The following is a 19,682-nucleotide window of genomic DNA, read 5'->3' as shown; positions in this document are numbered from 1 at the left end:
CTCTGACCTCATTAAACTTGTTGGCATTACTAATGAGAAACATGTTGATACCTCTTTTATCACTAAGACTGTGTAACCTCACCCAGAATTTGCTAACAGCCGAACCTACTTTACCCTTCTAGGTCGGCAATCCACCCAGAAAAAAAAAAAGAACAGCTCTGCTAATCTTCCAAAGAACTAAACACCTTAAGTGTGCAAGGCTGAAACTGAACTATCTGCTGCCCTAGAATTGGCGACAGTCAAGAAATTAGGGTCTTAAACCTAGAACCAGTCGTAGGTCAAGAAACAAGCAAAGAACTAGATCAATAACCAGAAAAAGTGAGATCTCCCAGCCGCACCTCTTAAAATAACCAGAAAAAGTATTCTTTTAATAGATCAATCACAAAGAACGGTCCAAGAAAAGAAATTTCTCAGTCGCACCTCTTAAAATAACCAGAAAAGGTGTTCTTTTAATAGATCAATCTCAAAAACTTAACTTACTTCAGTGAAACTCTGGCCACCACCTTCAAAATCAAGTCTGAACCCTAATCTTTAAAGTTCTTCCTGTTGTCCGACTCTTCCTGATTGCTGGACATCTTCCAATGCTAGCCGCACACTGCCAACAATCTCCAAGACTCAGCCGATGGTCTTGCTTTGCTGAAAGCTTCCAATTCTAGGAAGTTCTTATGTAGTCGGCCATATTAGACTGCCACAAGAACTCCTATGTTGGCTCTGATACCATGTAGTCGAATGAGACTACAATCAGGCCTAGTTTTATTGTTCAATTAACAAGGAAAATTTGAGAAAGAAGAGGATAAGAGAAGAGAGGAGAGAAGGAAAAGAAGAGTTTGAAGGGGAGATTAGAAAAAGATAGGATCTTAGATCTACCGCCCCTCTCTTACTATTTATATTAATTCTTAAATAAAGATAAAAGGGCTGAAATACCCTTACTGCTTACATGGAAAAAAATAAAAGACTAATAATTAAAAACTGACTTAAAGACTTGACTAAAATAACTACCAACTACCAACTAACAACCAATTGCTGACTATAGTCATACGAGTGCAGTAGTGGGTACCACATCAGTGTTCTCTACATGCACCTCACACCTCGGGTGCAAAATGCCCCTTGTGTTTCTTTGCACCTTGTGCTTTTAAAACACTGGACTAGAAAGTAACTTGAAGTGATCAAACAGTAGATTAGACATTATATGCAATAACATATTGCCAATCTCTATTCATGTTTGGAGCAGTCGGGGCATTTAGGGCCTATCAATACTAATGTTGGAAGACAAAGGAGCCAGCAACAACTAAAAGGTATGTATCCGAGGGGAGGAAATACGGGCAGGCTAGCAATAGAGACCTATAACCAACCTTTGGGGGACTCTTCTGATGAGGAAGAAATCTATGAAGTAGTTGGGCATCAAGCTCTTCAAACCTGGAACCAACCAATGGATAGATATCCAGGTGTGGTATGCAAGGAGATGGACAAACATGAAACATGTAAACCACTTTACCCTTCAGTTGCAAAATTATTGCAAGGATATGAGGCTTCTTTATTATCATATTTCAGATGGATAGGAGGATTCTGAAGCAGATGCTCCACTAACAAAAATACTAAATTGCTAGTCATTTGAATCTAAGCCCTCTTCACAGCATTATGGGGTAATTCAAAGGAACAATATTAGAGGTTATTTTAAAGAAAATGGAGTGCATAGAATTTCCACTAATTACAAGCATTTCTTTTACAAAGAACTAGGATTTACTTCATTAATATTTAAACAATATGAACTCTGTTGATTTTGCTTGAAATCACGAGGAACCATAATTAGATGTTAGTTTTTTTTTTCTAGGAGGTAACAGTTAGCATATACATATGTAGTTATCTCTAAAGAATAAAAATTGTGAAGGGCATATTTTTGTTATTTAACTGCAATATAAAGCGCTTCCCTTTGGACTTTTGACTTTGACCAGAGACACAGCAATTGGATCGTATGTCTGTTTGGAGTCCTCAGGATTTAGTCGGAAACAGGTAAATCTAGGTTCATTAGAAATATTTTCTCCTAGTATGTTATAACATAAAGGAGATACATAATATTGTATTAAATTTTGATTCACAGATTACTACTGCTGAACAGGAAAACAAGATTAATATTGTATTAAATTTTAATTCACACATATGTCAGAAAGTGGAAACCTAAACGAACCAAGTTGTGTACTACCTTTAGAATCACTAGGTTATGTAGTATATTATGTAATTATAGCCAGGACCCAAATTATAGTAAATAACACAAATTTTGGTTTATTTGGTCTACTTTGTCAGATATCCCTTTCAACAAATAAAAAAACTGACCTGGCCACTGATATTGACAAGATAGCCCAATAGCAGAAGGAAGCCAAATGCAGATTCAAACATCATTTTAGCAACTTGAGAAGCAGCCTGAACCAATATGGATGTATTCATGCTAAAGTCTGCACTAGAATCCAATCTTTCTAAGCTCTTACGAGGGACAAGAAATTTTAGGTAGTTTTCTATGGCATTCAAAACTCTGTCCCATGTGGTTGCTTTGTTATAGACAGCATGAATCATCAACAGCACATCAACTGAGAATTCCCTCTGCCTTTTGTGATCCGCTAATTCCTTTTCAAAGGCAGTATCGGCTCCAACTAGGGATGATATGTTGGCTGCCTCTATTGATGAACTATATCCAGTTTCAAGAATCTTAAGTAAGCAAGGAACAATAACTTCAGATGAGATAATTGGCGCACCGGCAAGTGACTCGTAGAATACAGAAGCAGCTGCTTTGCCCAATTGTTGGTTAATTTTGCTAACACATCTAAGTACTTCAAAAATAATCTCTCGATCAAGATCATTGTCTGGCAAATCTAACCAAGAACTTACAGAATCACCATATTCATCAAAACAACCTGCCAACAAGGCAAAATTTTGAGGGCAATTATGAAAATATCATAGATAAGAAGCTGCATATCCCCCAAGTTACAATATCCTCTAGAGTACAAAAGGTAAGGATATCCCCCAAGTTACAATATATATATATATATACCCTAAAGTACAAAAGGTAAGGATCCATAGAAAAACAAGGACATCAAACATACCATAGATAAGAAGCTCAATATCCTCTAAATTACGGAATAAGGATATTGAATTTCTCCTGATCAAACCAACTGTACCAGTTGATGAATCAACCAGCAAACCATATGGTTTATTGTATTCACACCAATAATGGAAATAACGATTACAAAATTTTCTCCATGAATGGACTACTGAAATTGGATTTTCAGTGATTCCCTGGAATAACATCAAAATGCAAGCAGTGAGTAATCTGAGAGAGGGAGAAGGAGAGGGAGGGAGAGAGAGAGAGAGAGAGCACCTCACTCTCAATTAATGAAATGATTTCCCCTTTCAGACTGTCAACAGTTAACGACTGTAACACAACATCAGATGGTAGCTTGTTATAATCATTTATGGTTGCATTTAAAGCAACACTTTGCTGCACTCCAGGACGAAGCAACCTCCGCAAGAAAATAGAAGAGAAAAATGGGGCAATCTGATCCTGCAAGATAGCCAACTGTCTTCAAATATAAGAAATACTTTACCAGTTAAAACACAATAAATCCAATTTCAAAAAATGATCAAACCAATGTTTTAAAACATGGAGGCGTGACATGAGACGTTCCACTACCTAGAGGTGCAAGGCAAAGTTCAGAATGTAAGAGGCATAAACATCCGGAACACAAGGAGGCATAAGCCTCCTTAAGAGGACGGGGGATGAGAAGGAAGAACGAAGAGAAAGAAAAGGTAGAAGAATCTCATTTTTCTTTATTTTTAATAAAAATCTTGTATATTAAGAAGAATAAAGATGCATAACACTAGTTAAAAGGGGGGATCTTGTCGAAGCAGAGGCAAGTGAGCCAGAGCGGAGCAAATTGGGCTCCATTGGAAAGGAGGGCTGGGGTGCTCAAGGTTCGGTTAACTGAACCGTGGGCTTATTTTTGAAACCGAACTGGGGTTATTGGGCGAAACCAAACGAAAGCCAATCAATTAACTAGTTGACCAATTCGATTAACCGTCGGTTTTTCGGTTTTTTATTATTTACAATATATATTACAGAAAAATATATAATATATGATAAAAAACTAGATATATATAAAATATTATATTTTAAATAATAAATAGTATATTATATATTATAAATATATATTTCTATATAATGCATAACTATTAATTTATAATGTATAGAAAATATAATAAATATGATATACATAAATATGTGTAAAATATAAATATATATACCGGTCAGTTCGATCGTCGATTTTTTGGTTCACCCCTACCCCCAGCCAAGGGGTTCGGGGGCTTACCTCCCGACCCACTTTCTTTCCCTTATCTTTTCTTCTCGTCCCTTTCCTTTTCTTTTCTTTCTTTTTTCACTTTTTTTTTTATCCTTCTTTCTTCTTCTTTCCCTTCCATTTCTTTTCCTTTCCTTTCCTTTTTTTCTTTTATTCTTTCTTTTTTTTTCTTTTTTATGTCTTTTTACATAAGGTGTGCATGAGGCGCATGAGGAGTATGCCTCATGAGAAAAGCATATGAGTCGCACGCCTCTTTCACCTGAGCAGTACGCCTCAGAGGTGTCAGTGCCTCTGGCATACGTCTTAGAGCGTTTTGGGGCTCCCCGCCTGGATGGACGCCTCCCACGCCTTTTAAAACACTAGATCAAACTTTGCAGAGGATATGAATAGGAACATGAAGTAACATATAAAGAAATAGAAGCATAGGATATAATGAAATCAAGTCATAATTGCAAACAAGATGTGATTTTCTATGAAGAAATAGTTATCAAGGTTCTCCATGACATCTTAGCATGCATTAACAAAGAATATCTTCCCTTCATATGTCTTTTGACAAATTTCATTTCGATATTGACTATGAGGCTTTGTCACATAACTTGTATAACTATGCAAAAAACATCCAAATTTTGAAGAAACAAATAAATCATATCAAAGTAGTCATATAAGTTGTGCAATTATGAATAGAGTGACATTGGGAAACTACATCAAACGCAACCTAGATTGTAACTAATCATCTCTAGAAACATCTATCATTCAATATCTTAAGACCATAATGACCAGGTTTTCTATAGCCTTAGAAGGCCATTAAAGGATAAATTAAAGATCTCTCGCTTAGCCCTAGATGCAATATTGTGGAGCAAACACAGAAAGGAAAGCTTCTCAGTTACGTCTTTCTACATTATTTTGATAAAAAGCAGGTATGATAATTCCCAGGTCAAGTGTGAGGTAATCCTGTTGTATTACAATTGCAGATTTGTGCATGACTGCTCTCTCTAGAAAGTTAGTGTAGTGCAGCAGATAGATGTTGAAAAGGCGAACATGTTCCCTGAGAAATGGATCATACAAAAGTCCTGATATCTTATGAGGCGCTTACTTTTTAGTTTACTTTCTTCTGGCTTCATATTTTCTGGATTTCTAATTCTTGAGATTCTATCATCTGAGTTTCTATTCTCTGTGCATATCTATACTTCTTTTTCTATTTTGACTCTAATTTAGTAGGCAAGCCATCTGTAACAGATGTGCAAAGGCTGACTATAGGGAACAGATTTAGTTGAGAAATAAAGCATTATTTCCTTTTCTGTGGTTCTATTATTCTTCTTTCTAGCATTGATCTTTGGGACGTACACCAAAGATTATTTGATCATCAACCATCATCCACAAAGTCACATGTCACACCTACCAACCCAAGGCTGAACAGAATTTAGAGAATAAATTACGCGGTTTTCATTATTCATATTCTCCCTTACATTGAAAGTATTCAACATGAAGAGATAGGTTTCCAGATGACTTCATGTAACAATGAAGAAGAAATAAGAGCCAATTTGCAGTAATTACAGGCTTACAGTTTACTTTATGCTTTTTGTGTTCGGCTCAATTTCAGAAGCCGTTTACAGACCTGCTCAGTCCCATACATTTTTCCATGAAAGCATCATTTGTCAGATGCGAAAAAGACTAAATACTGCAGCACCACCATCCAAGGTTCAAAATTTCGGTACGTATTGGGCCGTATCAGGAGATTCCCAATACACCCCTCCAGGGGGGTGTTTTAAGGTCTAACCTGGTTCAGGGGGTAGCCCTCAAACCGACCCCTCTGAACCAGGTTTAAGAAAAAAAAACTAAAAAAATGGGATCGACTCACGATACAGTCCGATACACCCCTACTGTAAGGTATTTGAACCTTGCCATCATCCCATCTACTGTATCAATATTTCGAACCTTGCCACCATCCCATCTACTGTGAAGTATTTGAAAATGAAAAAATGAAGGACGTTTTAAGGTAAAAGAAAACTTTAGAAGATTTTGCGCTAATATCAGATCCTTCATCCTTGATTGACAAACAACTCATCCAGAGTTTGAAGATGTAGAAAGAGTTCTTCCAGAATGAAGCTCTAAAATACTCATCGTGTTCTACTTGATGAATGTTATGTTGTTGCATTTGTTATTATACTTCTATTCGCAATTGCTGAATTTTGGGGAATTATCTGAACCTCCATTCCTGTAATCTTTAACTCTAATAAGTTTTTTATTTTATAATAAAAAATCTATAGTATTTTTAGAAAAATTAAAACCTTCTCTCTAAAGTTGTATTTCTTAGGTAGTCAACAGTCTCTATAGTCCATAAAAGCAAAAGATTTTGAAGACTCAAGGTCCAACTTAACCAAACATTTATTTTCTATAATTAAGTGCTGGTAGTCCCAGCCAAAGAAAAAAGATAAATACTGAAATATCTAGCCACCAAAAAAAAAAAAACTCTCTACATGCTAAAAGAAGAAACTACCCTTAATGTTTAGCAGTTTTTTTCTTATCAATAACAAATTCATTAATTCAAAATATGAATAATTACAAAGAGGAAGACAAACTTTCTTATCTTCCAAATACAATTTGAGCCCCCAAGAAAAGAAAAAAGAAAAAGGAGAAACAATAAAATTACATCTGAGCCCAAAACATTGTTTCCCTCTCCACCCCTTGTTTAGCTAATCCATCAGCAAAAGAGTTAGCTGATCTTTTCACCCAACTAATCTTAACTTCCATCCCTCGCACCAGCCATTTAAATTTCCTCCTCACATTGCTGTAATTCCATAAGCCACTGTTGTCTTTGTTCAGCCACCCTACCACCACCTCCGAGTCCCCTTCAATCATGAGTTTTCTGATATTCATCTCCCTAGCTTTCTAGACTCCTTCCATAACTGCATAGATCTCAGCTATGAGGGAGTTACCCACACCAATTGGGCCTGAGAACAAAGCAGAAACAACCCCATTGTCATCCCTAAAGACATCCCCAATCCCTGGTGTCCAGACTTCCCCCTACTACTCCCATCAAAGTTTAGTTTTAAGAATCCAGCAGGTGGGGGGGTCCAAGTTACTCAACTGTTTTGATCTGGGTACAGTTTGCAATCTCAACCCATTTCCTCAACATGTCATCCACTGTATAATCTGTGAATAGCTCTAGGGACTTCAACCACTATACAACCCTTATATGGATTAGAGCCCTCAGTTCTTCAGCACCTCTCTCTACTTCTGAGAAAATCCTGGAGCATACTGCAGCCCTCAAACCTCTCCACATAGTCCTTCCCCTTTTCCTACGCCACCTGAAAAAAGAAGGGGAGAATAGACTTTGCAAGTTTGATGAAAGATTCCAACTACACCCAAAGAGAGAGAAAGCTCACTCTCAAATTGACTTTGCAAATTGGCAAGACACCAGTAGGTGAAAACCAGTCTCCCCATCAGCTTTGGAAAGAACACACTAGTGAGGTGACAAGCAAGTATTGGGTCTCTTCTTTTGGAGTAGATGACCAGTGCTGAATCTTTCCAGATAGGCTTTTCAGCAAAAACTACCAACCCTAGGAGGAATTGGTCTACCCCAAACCTCATTAACAGGGAACACCCCAACCATCTAAAATATATCTCCTTAGTAGGTGAAAAATTGTAAAAAAAAAGAGAATGTGGAAAAGAACAACATGTAACCATAAACAGGAACTGGATATACAGTTCCTCTTAAATTAAGTCTGAATGGAGTTGTGTGAACAAGAAAAGAAAACAGAAGTTCCACCTTCAAGGTTCAAAGGTAATATACCACAAAAAATAATAATAAATAGAAAAAAGTATATAATCCATGTACCTTAACTGAAGGAAACAAGGAGTGGTTGGCCCAAATCACATCATCTAAAGAGTGTTCAGGACCCTGGAATAATTCATCAGCAACAAAGGATTCCTGCAAGCCATAACTGTGTGTTTCCCCCCTAAAAATAAAATTTCACATTGACTATTAAACTGACATCTTGTTAAATAAATAATATCTACACCACTGTAAGAGAAAAGAGAAAAGTAATGCACGCTAAACACTGACAAAGAAAACAAAATGGAGCTTAAGTACAAAGTGCTGATGTAGAAGAAATGACTGGATATGCAAAATGTCTTGGAGAAAGTAGCAACTGATTTTGAGCAATTGTTGCTCTACAATTTACCAGACTGTTTTCTAGTTAACCCCAATATAGTGATTAACCATCAACAGACATTGTAATCTAAAGAAAACAACATAAAAACCAAAAAAGAAGGTAGTAGCAGTCAAAATTGATCAAACATCAAGAAGATATTATCAAAAAAAAAGTGATAATAGGCCTCATAGCTAGGGCTGTCAATGGGAGGCCGGGTCTCACCCGACAGACCCAAACCGATTGGGCCAGTTCTGGTTCCGGGAACTGGAACCGGCGGGTCAGTTCCCAGTCCTGATAATAGGGTCCTGATTACTATCGGTTTGGAACCGGTTCCACCTAGTCCCGAACCGATTCAGACCTGACCCGATATATATATATATATTAAATAATGTATGATATATATAGAATATTTAATATATCAAACATAAATATTTATTTTTTATTTACTATAATTGGGTCTGTCGGGTCAGACCCGATTGTCCTGAGAACCATCAGTTCGGTTCCAGGTCCAAAAATTACAGACCCCACCGGGTCTGGGTCCGCGTCCTCAGCATTTCATGTTGGGTCGGTTCTGGCTCCAACTTATTCCGGCCCAGACCTGACCTGTTGACAGCCCTACTGATAGCACTGCCCAAGCCACACAAGAATAGAGAATACAATTCCCCAAATGAAGAAAATAAGTTTCTATTAAGTAAGCACAATTTCTGTCACTGTCCATAGGCTATATCATCATCAACATCTAAGCCTTGTCCCAACTATATGGGGTCAGCTACATGAATCCTATTTTGTCTGTCATTCAGTCCGCTCAATGTCAAAGTGACAGCAAGATGACAATAGCCTAGTGTAATGGTGATGATGGCAATAGTAACAGCAAGATGACAACAGCCTAGTGTCGCTTCCCCCAAGCACTAGGAGAATGAATACTAGGCAGCACTAACCAAGAGAGTGTCTCTGCCAGAGAGATTCTTCATATGCTGTCTTGCCAATCAGTTTGACTCTGAGCAAATCCAACTTGAGGAGTTAAGTAGATGGGAATCCTCAACATAGAGATCCAAAGGGGGAGTCTATGTAAAGTCTCTTGTACAAGGACAATTCCCATTCAATTTATCTTGGCACAAGAACGCCAACAAGATCCTTACGGGTAGGCAATGGAAGATGAAGTGTTTACTATTACAACTGGTCTGGTGGGGAACAACCTTCACAAAGATGATGCAGAAGAAAAAAAAAAAAAGCCTACAGACTTCTGGATCAGAGATTTTGGCCTTCTTCTCTTCATTTGGTGTCCAATAGACTTACATGCCATTAGAGACACCGTGGTGGTTTCATCAGCACTACTGATAACTTACAGGAGCTTGCTACCTATGAATGGGTCCATATGAAGGTAGTTTTTCATAACCCTCTCTCTTAGACTATAAATGTGGTGGTCAAGGTCAAGTAAACCCTCTATACCATCACCATATGACTGAAGTTAGGCACTTCAACTATGTTGCTCCCCAATAATCTCAACTCAACCAAAGATGCTCTCCAACTCAATCCAACTGATAACAACATAAAGTCGCCCTTTCTATCATCAGGCATCACCATCCATGAATGAGTAGAGGCCACCAACAAGTCTGCACAAGATCTGACCAAGGAAAAAGGCAAAAAACCTATGGTTCTCTCTTCCAAAACCCTACCTCTTCGTGAAGATTTTTCTCTCTCCATCACCCCTACCATGATTGAACATCTTGAAAGTGATGCATCCCAGTTTGTTGAGACTTGAGATCTAGCCTCCACTGATGAAGCACTTGAAGCCTCTCTTCTAGCAGTGGATGTAATCCCCAACCCTAGCGCTTTGATATTTGCCTTATGCAAACCTCGATTAGCTGACCTAACAGGCCTCCTTAATTATCAAACCGGTGCTATTGAAAGTTTTATCATTTGAAGAGTACCCTGGCATGCCATTTAAAGGTAGAAGATGATGCAAAAGGATTTCTTATGGAAATAGAGCATTGCAAAAGGCCAGCATAACACTAAGCGAAAAAATGTGATCAACGATGGAACAAGGGGATACTCTGCCTCACCAGGTGCCTCAAAAACAAGGCTGGAAGCTTCAAGGGAGAAGACCGGAGCAGGAAAAGATGTAAGACCTGATTTTGCTAATTGAACATGACTAGCCTTCATATAATCTCATTGAATATCTAAGGACTCTCTTTACATCACAGATTGGTAATCAGTTCATTTCTTCACAACTAGAAGTTGGATATCCTTCTCCTTCAAAAGATTAGACTTCAACATGTAAGACCTTATCATGTTGATGGCATTTAAGGTGACAAAACATTTGATAGGTGCTTCAGGTAGGCTACTGGTTCAACTGAGGACCTCATGATAATCTAGGACAATTTAACACTTTATAAAGTGTCATAGTGGATAGATGAATTTTCTGAATCTATCAAGTTATTGCTTGAGGGTGGCTTTTTCCATTAAGTAACCATTACCTGCAGGCCTAATAAAAATGCTCTAAGACCTTTGCTTTGGGAGGAAGTATATAACATCAAATCTAGGTCATCTCTTCCTTGCTACGTAAGGGGAAATTTCAACACCATCATATTTACTTTTGACAACATTTGACAACAAGAAAGGCTCCTCGTTGCAGTGGACTTTTTTGCTTTTTGAATATTACAATACTTTACCTTCTTTCTCAAAAAAGAAAAAAAAAAAAAAAGAAAAGAAGAAGAAGAAGAAGAAAACCTCAAGGAGAACTACCAGCATGTGAGTGTAAGGATTAACTTCTTTTGTAAATCAACATGACTTGATGTATCTACCTCTGAGGGGAGCAAGATATACCCAGACCGACAATCAAGCAAATCCAACCCTTAACTCCTTAAGTAATTGGATTGTTTTCTCATTTATACTAATTTGGAGATCCACTTTCTAGCTTCTCATCAAGAAGTTCTTCCTCAACTTCTTCTAATCACTTGCCACTCCTTTTGATTGAAGGCGCTTTCTTTCAAGCCCTAGGGCCTTTCCTATTTGAAAATCATTGTCTAGAAGCAGAGGGCTTCAAAAAAAAAATTTAGATATTGGTGGAATTTCTAAAAATCTCAAGGCAGCAATAGTCATGTTTTTACAAAGAAGATTCACAGCTTGAAGGAAAACATCAAGGTTTTGAGAAACGCTTGCTTACTTGTAAGTCCTAAGTTGAAAGAAGCTTGCTTAAAGAGAGTTTCAGAAATTGACAGGAAAGAGGAGCATACTAGCATCTCACAAGAAGAGATTTTAACTAGAGCAAGTTCACAAGAAGAGCTTACTAGCATCTTCAAACTGAGGTAAGAAGATTAGGTTAGTGGTTAAAATCAGTGTTTTAAAATGTGGATGTGCAAAACAAGGCATTCCACTACCTGGAGGCATGAGGCATAGTTCAAAAGAGGGGAGGAAGAAGAAGAGGAAGAAGGATTTCATCTTGTTTTGGGGCTGCATTAAAAAGGTGTTGGAAGGATCTGGGGGCAAAGGCCCCAGCCAAGGGAGTCCAAAGGTGGAGCCTCAGGCCCAAACTTTATTTCCTCCTCTTTCCATCCCTTCCCTTTTTTTTTTTCCTTTTCTTTCCTTCTTTCCTTCTTTTTTCTTTCCCTTCCATTTCCCTTCCTTTCAAGCTTTTCTGTTTTCTTTTTTTTTTTTAGTCTTGTGGTATGAGGCATGTATGAGGTGTATGCCTCTAACATGTGTTATGCAAAATGCGTATAAGGCAAATGCATCAAAGGCATCAACACCTCTGGCATACGCCTTAGAGCATTTTGGGGCCACCTCACCTGGAGGTGTGCCTCCAGGAGTACGACTCCCATGCCTTTTAAAAAACTGGTTAAAAGAGGGAAACAACAACAAAACATTCTTACAAAAAACTAGGAAATCCTAGAATAACAACAAATATCATAACATGGCAATAATCTTGCTAATGATCCAGTGGATGTAAATGAATTGTGGTGCATTTTTGAAAAAGCTTATACAAGGATAAGTGGCTTAGGACACCCACCATGATGCTCTTCAGTTCAAACAATTATCATCAGCCCAACAAGCCGCACTTGAAGCCTTGTTTAGCAAAACAGAGGTCTGAGAAGCTATCAATAGTTTTAACAGACACAAGGCCCCAAGACATGATGGCTTCCACTTGAATTTCTAAATAAACAATTGGGACACTAAAATCTTCATAAAGCATTGGCAGATTTCCACAAGAATGGTTCTACTAAGGTCTCTCAACAACACATTCATTTCCCCGGTACCTAAAACAGGGGAACAGCACACATCAAGTAGGCTAGGCAACAGGGGGGCGCCTAGTCACCTAGGCAGGTGCCTACGCAATGGATCTTTTTTAAGTAAAAACATATATCCTAGGTAGTTCCCTAGGTTCCATAACCATCTTTCCTTAACAATTATCCATAATTTTCATAAGAGAAGTATAAATTTCATTTTTAAGTCTAGAAAACTAATAATTACCCATAATTTTCATATGAGAAGAAAAAGAATAAATGAAAGAAAATTCAAAAACTATAGAGGCTGAACCCTACTATTATTATAGGAAAAGAAGAAAAGAAGAAAAGAAGAAGAAGAAGAAGAAGAAGAAGAAGAATGTGTTGATTAGACAAAATTTTAAGTTCTTCCCTTGCTTATTGGTTCAAGTTTTGAAATCTTTGAGGGTTCAGTCAAGGATCAAAATCTAACAAGATTTGGGACAAGGGGACCCACTCACCCCACTTCTCTTCATCTTTCTTATTGAGGAGGCTTTGGCAGTCCTCACAAATAAAGCTTTGTATAATGATGTCATAATGGTACATAGATCAGAAATAATAAGAAAGAAGGAAGGAAGAAAGGAAGGAAGGAAGGAAGAAAGAAAGAAAGAAAGAAAGAAGAGTGATTAGGGCTAAGAGAGTCGCCGAACCTGTGTTGGGAAAGAATTAGAACATAACATATAAAAGCAATAGTACAAAACTGCCCCACAGTCCAAGTACTTAATAAAACATACATTAAATAGCTCTCTAAACACTCCCACTCAAGCTGGTGTATGTGGAAACTCTATAACTTGATGTACCTTATTAGTATAGTCCCTGTTGTATATTACTCTTACATCTTATTCTTCTTTTCTCTTTCAGCGATGTATAGGCATTCTTGTAATTGTACATATCTTTTAATATGTAAGGGACTCTTTGAGGTGGGGGTCATTCATTCTTGACACCTCTAAGATTATTCTTGTTCTTTTCTCTATTCAGCCAAGAAGTGTTGACATGGTAACAGAGCAGGTTGCTCTCTGATCTATTTTCTCGCTCTCTTGAACCTTACTAGAAGCAGTAAACCTGTCGTATTAGGGCTGTCTTGATCAACCCTTTTCTGTTCTTTCTTCTTTGCGCAACCAGCAGGAAAGATTTCTTTAGATCTCTCTTGGGAGACATTAGTTTGAGGCCAAACTTCAGATCTGGTGTCGCCTAGACTGACCTATTCTCCCTACAAACAGTATCTGATTTGGTGAAGTTTTCGAAGGAGTTCTGATCTTCTTCTTGGGGCGGCAACACTGTACAGTTTCCTTTTTTTGGACTGCAACAGCTTTGGTCTTCAGATCTGGTGTCGCCTAGACCTAATCTATTCCACCTACAAACAGCATCTGATTTGGTGAAATTTTCGAAGGAGTTATGATCCTCTTCTTGGGGCGGCAGCACTGTACAGTTTCCATTTTTGGACTGCAACCGTTTTTCGACTTCAGGCCTTCAACATCAGCCTGCGATTTAAGTTTTTCTCTCCAAATCGAAGGGTTCTCTCAAGCTCTCCTTGACCCTACACTCAATTTCTGGTTTGGAGTTTTTAAGGACTGCCTCAATCAGCATAAGGTACCTCCTTGTTCGTGAAGAAGACGTCTGATGTGTTGGTAAATCACAGATTTCTCTCAATCGGCTGGCTCGATCTACCTATAACCCTAGATCTGGTGTTGTCCTAGGGTTTTCTTGCCTCCAATTTATTTGATTCAGACTTCAAATTCATATTTGAAAGGCCTTAGGCTCGACAGTCTTAAAAAAAAAAACAAAAAAAAAACTTGCCTTTTTTTGGACTATCATCTTGAGTTCTTGATTGCTGATTTTGGTTCTCTGATATCCTTGTGCCTAGACTGTTGTTTTCTTGCTAAAATGGCCTCCGGGTGATTCTTTTGTTAAAGGTGATTCTCTGGCATCTATGGTTGAGCAAAACAATCGACAACTAGTAACATCTGCTATTCCTTCTGCTCTTTCTGCTATTGGCTTACCTGGTGAGTTTTCCGGTTATTGTGCTGCTCCTTCTCATATTTGGATCATTGACTCTAGAGCTACCAACCACATGACAGGTGCCTACCCTAACCAACCAAGTAACCTTACTAAAACCCATCACAAACATATTGTTACTACCAATGGTGAAAAGTTAAACATCATTGGTAGTAGTGATCTGTCTCTTAAGCTTTCACCCACTGCATCTTTCCTCTTACCAAGACCCTTCTTGTTCCTAATCTCACTACAAACTTGATTTCTGTTGGCCAATTAATTGATGAAGGTAACATTCTCATTTTCTCTCAGGATGGGTGTTTGATTCAGGACTGGAACACTGGGAAGGTGAAAGAGAAGGGGCGTAGGTTGAGCCGTTTGTTTGCATTGGAGTTCGAGAAGCCTCAAACAGCAGCATCATCAGTTTATTTCAGTTCCTTCACTTCTAGTTCCTTTCTGAATCATAGAAATAATGTTTGGGACTTATGGCATAAACGTGTAGGTCATTTACATTCTGAAAAATTAAAATTTTTGTTTGATTCGGTCCTTATTAAGAATAAAGTTCATTCCTTTCTTATTGCTTAAGTAAGAGTCGTACCTTACCCTTTCCTCACATATCTAAGCATGCTACCTCTCCCTTCGAGCTTATACATAGTGATGTCTAGACTGCTTTTGTCTCTTCTCGGCTTGGATACAAATATTTTGTGTCGTTCATTGATGATTGTACCAGGTACACATGGATATACTTTCTTCGCCACAAATCTGAGGTGTTCCCAACATTTAAGTTGTTTCATGCTATGGTGCGGGTTCGGTTTCAATCACAAGTGCGTAATCTCCATTCAGATTCAGGAGGAGAATACAATGATGGATTTTTTATCCAGATACTCCTTAGCAAAATGGTGTGGTCGAGCGCAAGAATGGACATATCCTTAGTGTTGTGAGGACATTATTGCAGGAGTCCCATACTCCACCTTCCTTTTGGGTAGAGGCATCCAGTACAACTGTGTTTTTTATCAACTATATTCCTTCCTTTTGGTAATATGTCTCCCTTTCAGAAGTTATTTGGTCGTTCTCAAAATTTATCTATGCTTCATGTCTTTGGATGTTTGTGCTTTGTTCATCTTCCCTCTCGTGAACGTTCTAAATTGTCTGCACAGTCTGTCATGTGTGCCTTTGTGGGTTACAGTCCTGACCAAAAAGGATTTTTTTGTTATGATCCCTCTATCTGTCGCATTTGTATATCACGTAATGTTGTTTTCCTTAAGCACATTTCATTTTTTGCTGGAATTGCTAAACTATCTGCACCGCCTTTTTCTATTTTGCCAATCCTTGATTCACAGGATGCTCCACCTCCTTTTGCTGAGAAGGACTTTCTTGTCTTCTCTCACAAGTGGTTTTCCTTCAAATCATAGCTCTTTGTCTACTATCCTATCCTCTATAGATGTTCCTCACTCCTACCAAGAAGCTAATAGTAGCCCTCATTGGAAGGAAGCCACGGATGCAGAGATTCATGCTTTACATGAGAATGACACTTGGTATCATGTGTTTGCTCCTCCAGATGCATCCATTGTTGGGAATCATTGGGTTTACAACATTAAGCTAAAGTTTGATGTATCTCTTGATCGATACAAGGCACGTTTAGTTGCCCAAGGATATAGTCAAGAGTATGGTATTGACTATGAAGAAACCTTTACTCCTGTTGCAAAGATCACCATAGTCCGTGTTCTTTTAGTAGTGTCTGCTGCTAAGTCTTGGACCATATGCCAGCTTGATGTGAAGAATGCCTTTCTTCATGGTCATTTGAAGGAGACGGTCTACATGAAGCCTCCTCCTAGATACTGCAATGATCCTTCTTTAGTATGTCGCCTCAAAAAATCTCCATATGTCTAAAACAAGCTCCTTGGGCATGGTTTGAATGCTTTCACGATGTTGTAGTTGTTGTTGGATATAGCTAGAGTTCTTCTGATCACTCTTTATTTGTTAGGCGACAACCTCAGGGTATTACCATTCTCCTACTATATGTTCATGACATGTTGTTGACTGGGAATGGTGCTGAAGGCATTCGTGAATTGAAACTATTACTTCATAATTCCTTTCACATGATTGACTTGGGCCCTCTCACATGTTTCTTGGGATTGGAAGTACATCGCAGTGATCAAGGGTATTTTGTTTGTCAACAAAAGTATGCCTCTGACCTTGTTAAACTTGCTGGTCTTAATGATGAAAAGCATGTTGATACACCTATGGAGCTAAATCTTAAGATGTCTAAATCTAAAGATCCATTACTTTTTGATGCTGCCTTATATCGCCAGCTTGTGGGGTCCCTCATTTATACTATGACTCGGCCTGATATTTCTCATGATGTCCAGGTTGTTAGCCAATTTGTTTCGGCTCCTCGTCAGCCTCATATAATTGTTGTTCATCACATCATTCGATATGTTAGAAGCACAACTTCCCAGGGACTGTTCTCCTCCTCTCCTATTCAGTTGAGAGCATATGCTGATGCGGATGGAGCTGGTTGTCCAAACACTCGTAGGTCCACTTTTGGGTGGTTGTTTTTAAGGGTGATTCACTCATTTCTTGGAAGTGTAAAAAACAACAAACAGTCTCCAAGCCTTCCACTGAAGCAGAGTATAGGGCCATGTCTTCGGTTTGCATCTAACCCTGTCTTCCATGAGAGGACCAAGCACATCAAGGTGGACTGCCACTTTATTCGAGATCTCTTCACTATTGGGTCAATATCGCTTCCTCATGTACCCTCAGACATGCAGATTGCTGATATCTTCACCAAAGATATGACTAGAGTTCGACATCTCTTTCTTATAGACAATTTGATGCTTATGTCGAGGCATCAGTTTGAGGGGGGTGTGGAGACTCTATAACATGATGTACCTTATTAGTATAGTCCCTATTGTATATTACTTTTACAACTTATTCTTCTTTTCTCTTTCAGCCCTATATGGGCATTCTTGTAATTGTACATATCTTTTAATATATAAGAGACTCTTTGAGGTGGGGGTCACCTCTAAGATTATTCTTGTACTTTTCTCTATTCGGCCAAGAAGTGTTGGCAGTGTGTGCATGCCATATAGGCTCAGCTTGCTAAAATGAAGTTAATCCGAGGACAATGTAAAGCTTTAGTCCAAAACTCTGCTGGTTTATCTCCTGTCTTCACAAATGAACAATCATCTACTTTAATATGCTTTGTCCTGTCATGGAAAACAGGATTTCAAGCAATACGAATAGCTGTTTGATTATTGCAATTGAGGTGCATAGGAAGTTTCATGGGAATCCCTATCACCTGAAGAAGACTCTTAACCCACACTAGCTCTCCTATAACTTGACTCATAACTCTTTATTCAGTTCAGCCTCAATACTAGACTACGCAACCACACTCTGTTTCTTACTTTTCCAAGAGATAAAGGTTTCCACCCAAAAAGACACAATATCCTGTGGTAGACCTTTCTGTAGGTGATCCAACTCAATCTGCATCTGTAAAGCATGATAGATTCAAATGTCCATGATCGCTATAGATAAATCCAATGCCTGGAAACCCTTTTAGATATTGCAAAATCCTAAATATTGCCTCAAGATAGGGAACAGAAGGAGCGCTCATGAATTGATTAACAACTCTAACAGCAAAAGGGACATCCAGCCTTCTGTACTGACCAAGATTATCTACCAACTCCCCCTGAATAGAAAACAATTTAGAGTTTGGATCCATTGGTGTTGTAGCAAGTTTGCACCCCCAACATCCCTGTCTTCTCAAGAAAATCAAGATTATTAAGTTAAGAGATCATTTCCATTGTAGTCTCTAGCTGAACTGGTCTTCCCTCAAACAACTTCTCAATTTTTAGAGGGTTAACACGCTGACAGTCTTACTAGAAATGAAAATGCCATTTGGTTAATGATTCCGGTTACTGTATATTGGCCATTTGGAAGGAGAGGATTTGAAGAATCTTTGAAAATAGATCATTCAAACTAACTGTTATCTGAAACATGACCTCAAAAATTATTTCTTAGGCTAAAGCTCTCAATTTGACCCTAAAGTCATTGTTTTGTAATTAGTATTCTTCTGAAATTTTGTGAAATAGTACACAATATTGTATCGTAAGGGGGGTTTCTCCTTAAGTAATCAAATATGATTTTCCTTTTCTGCACATTCTAGGCTGAATATTACATCTAAAGAGTCACCTATCAAATACGATCCAAGCAGGCTAGAGATGTCCTCTAACAGAAATCACACTGCTCCCTATCCTACTACCTCTACAATACTCAAGTCCGGATCTATTGGGCACCAGCTATCGTAGATAAACTCCACCCTAGAGTTGTACGAACCACTCTTATCTAAAGTAGTAGGTGTGTAGGGGTGTGAAATCCAATTTTTTTATAAAGGTATAAAATCCAATTAGGGTTTTCCATACTTAAGAGCCCAAGTCAAAACAAGAGATGAATAGTTTTTCTTCACCTTGAGGTTGGAATCTCCATTTATCCTCTCCAACATCACATTTCCAATTGCTCTCAAGTCCCTAGAAATTATCACATAAATCTTATTGGAAAACCACACACTCACTGTCTAAACCAGTCACCAGCACATAGGATTTAGCCAAGAGTTCCAACAAAAAACCGAGTATGAAAACAATTTCCCAAATAAATATTGTATATAATATTTGTGTTGCTCCAAAACTCATTCAAAGAAAAACACTGAGAAGACCACAAGAGTGAATTTGAGAGTCCCAATTTGATCAAGACACATCAAGGAAAAACCCGAAAAACACTTCCCCAGGAATCATAGTGCCACAAGGACTCTTCCCATTTTCATTCCAAAGTCATCTAAAACTAGAATATTAAACTCCTAGTGCAACTAAAATTCCTTCACAAGAGCCCCAATTCAACTATGAGTAGGGGTGGATCCGAGCAAAGCCAAG

The 19,682-nt window shown here is 38.3% G+C and overlaps 1 protein-coding gene across 2 annotated transcripts in view; it reads right to left on the bottom strand.

Moving 5' to 3' along the window:
* SAR1 (SUPPRESSOR OF AUXIN RESISTANCE1) overlaps positions 1-19,682 on the bottom strand; it is a 108,572-nt gene that overhangs the window by 18,724 nt on the left and 70,166 nt on the right. Inside the window, exons 10-13 of one of the 2 annotated variants that reach the window (XM_088980273.1) lie at positions 8,185-8,305; positions 3,371-3,553; positions 3,096-3,288; positions 2,332-2,906 (exon numbers count right to left, since the gene is read on the bottom strand). In XM_088980273.1, the coding sequence (XP_088836399.1) occupies positions 2,332-2,906; positions 3,096-3,288; positions 3,371-3,553; positions 8,185-8,305 (1,072 nt within the window). Of the gene's footprint in view, positions 1-2,331; positions 2,907-3,095; positions 3,289-3,370; positions 3,569-8,184; positions 8,306-19,682 lie in introns of both variants that reach the window. The other variant, XM_088980271.1, reaches the window with a different exon arrangement.

Source organism: Nelumbo lutea, chromosome 3, assembly GCF_056320005.1.
Source record: "Nelumbo lutea isolate HS-2025 chromosome 3, American lotus-T2T, whole genome shotgun sequence".
Taxonomy (NCBI): domain Eukaryota; kingdom Viridiplantae; phylum Streptophyta; class Magnoliopsida; order Proteales; family Nelumbonaceae; genus Nelumbo; species Nelumbo lutea.
This window is presented reverse-complemented; position numbering and strand designations above follow the sequence as displayed.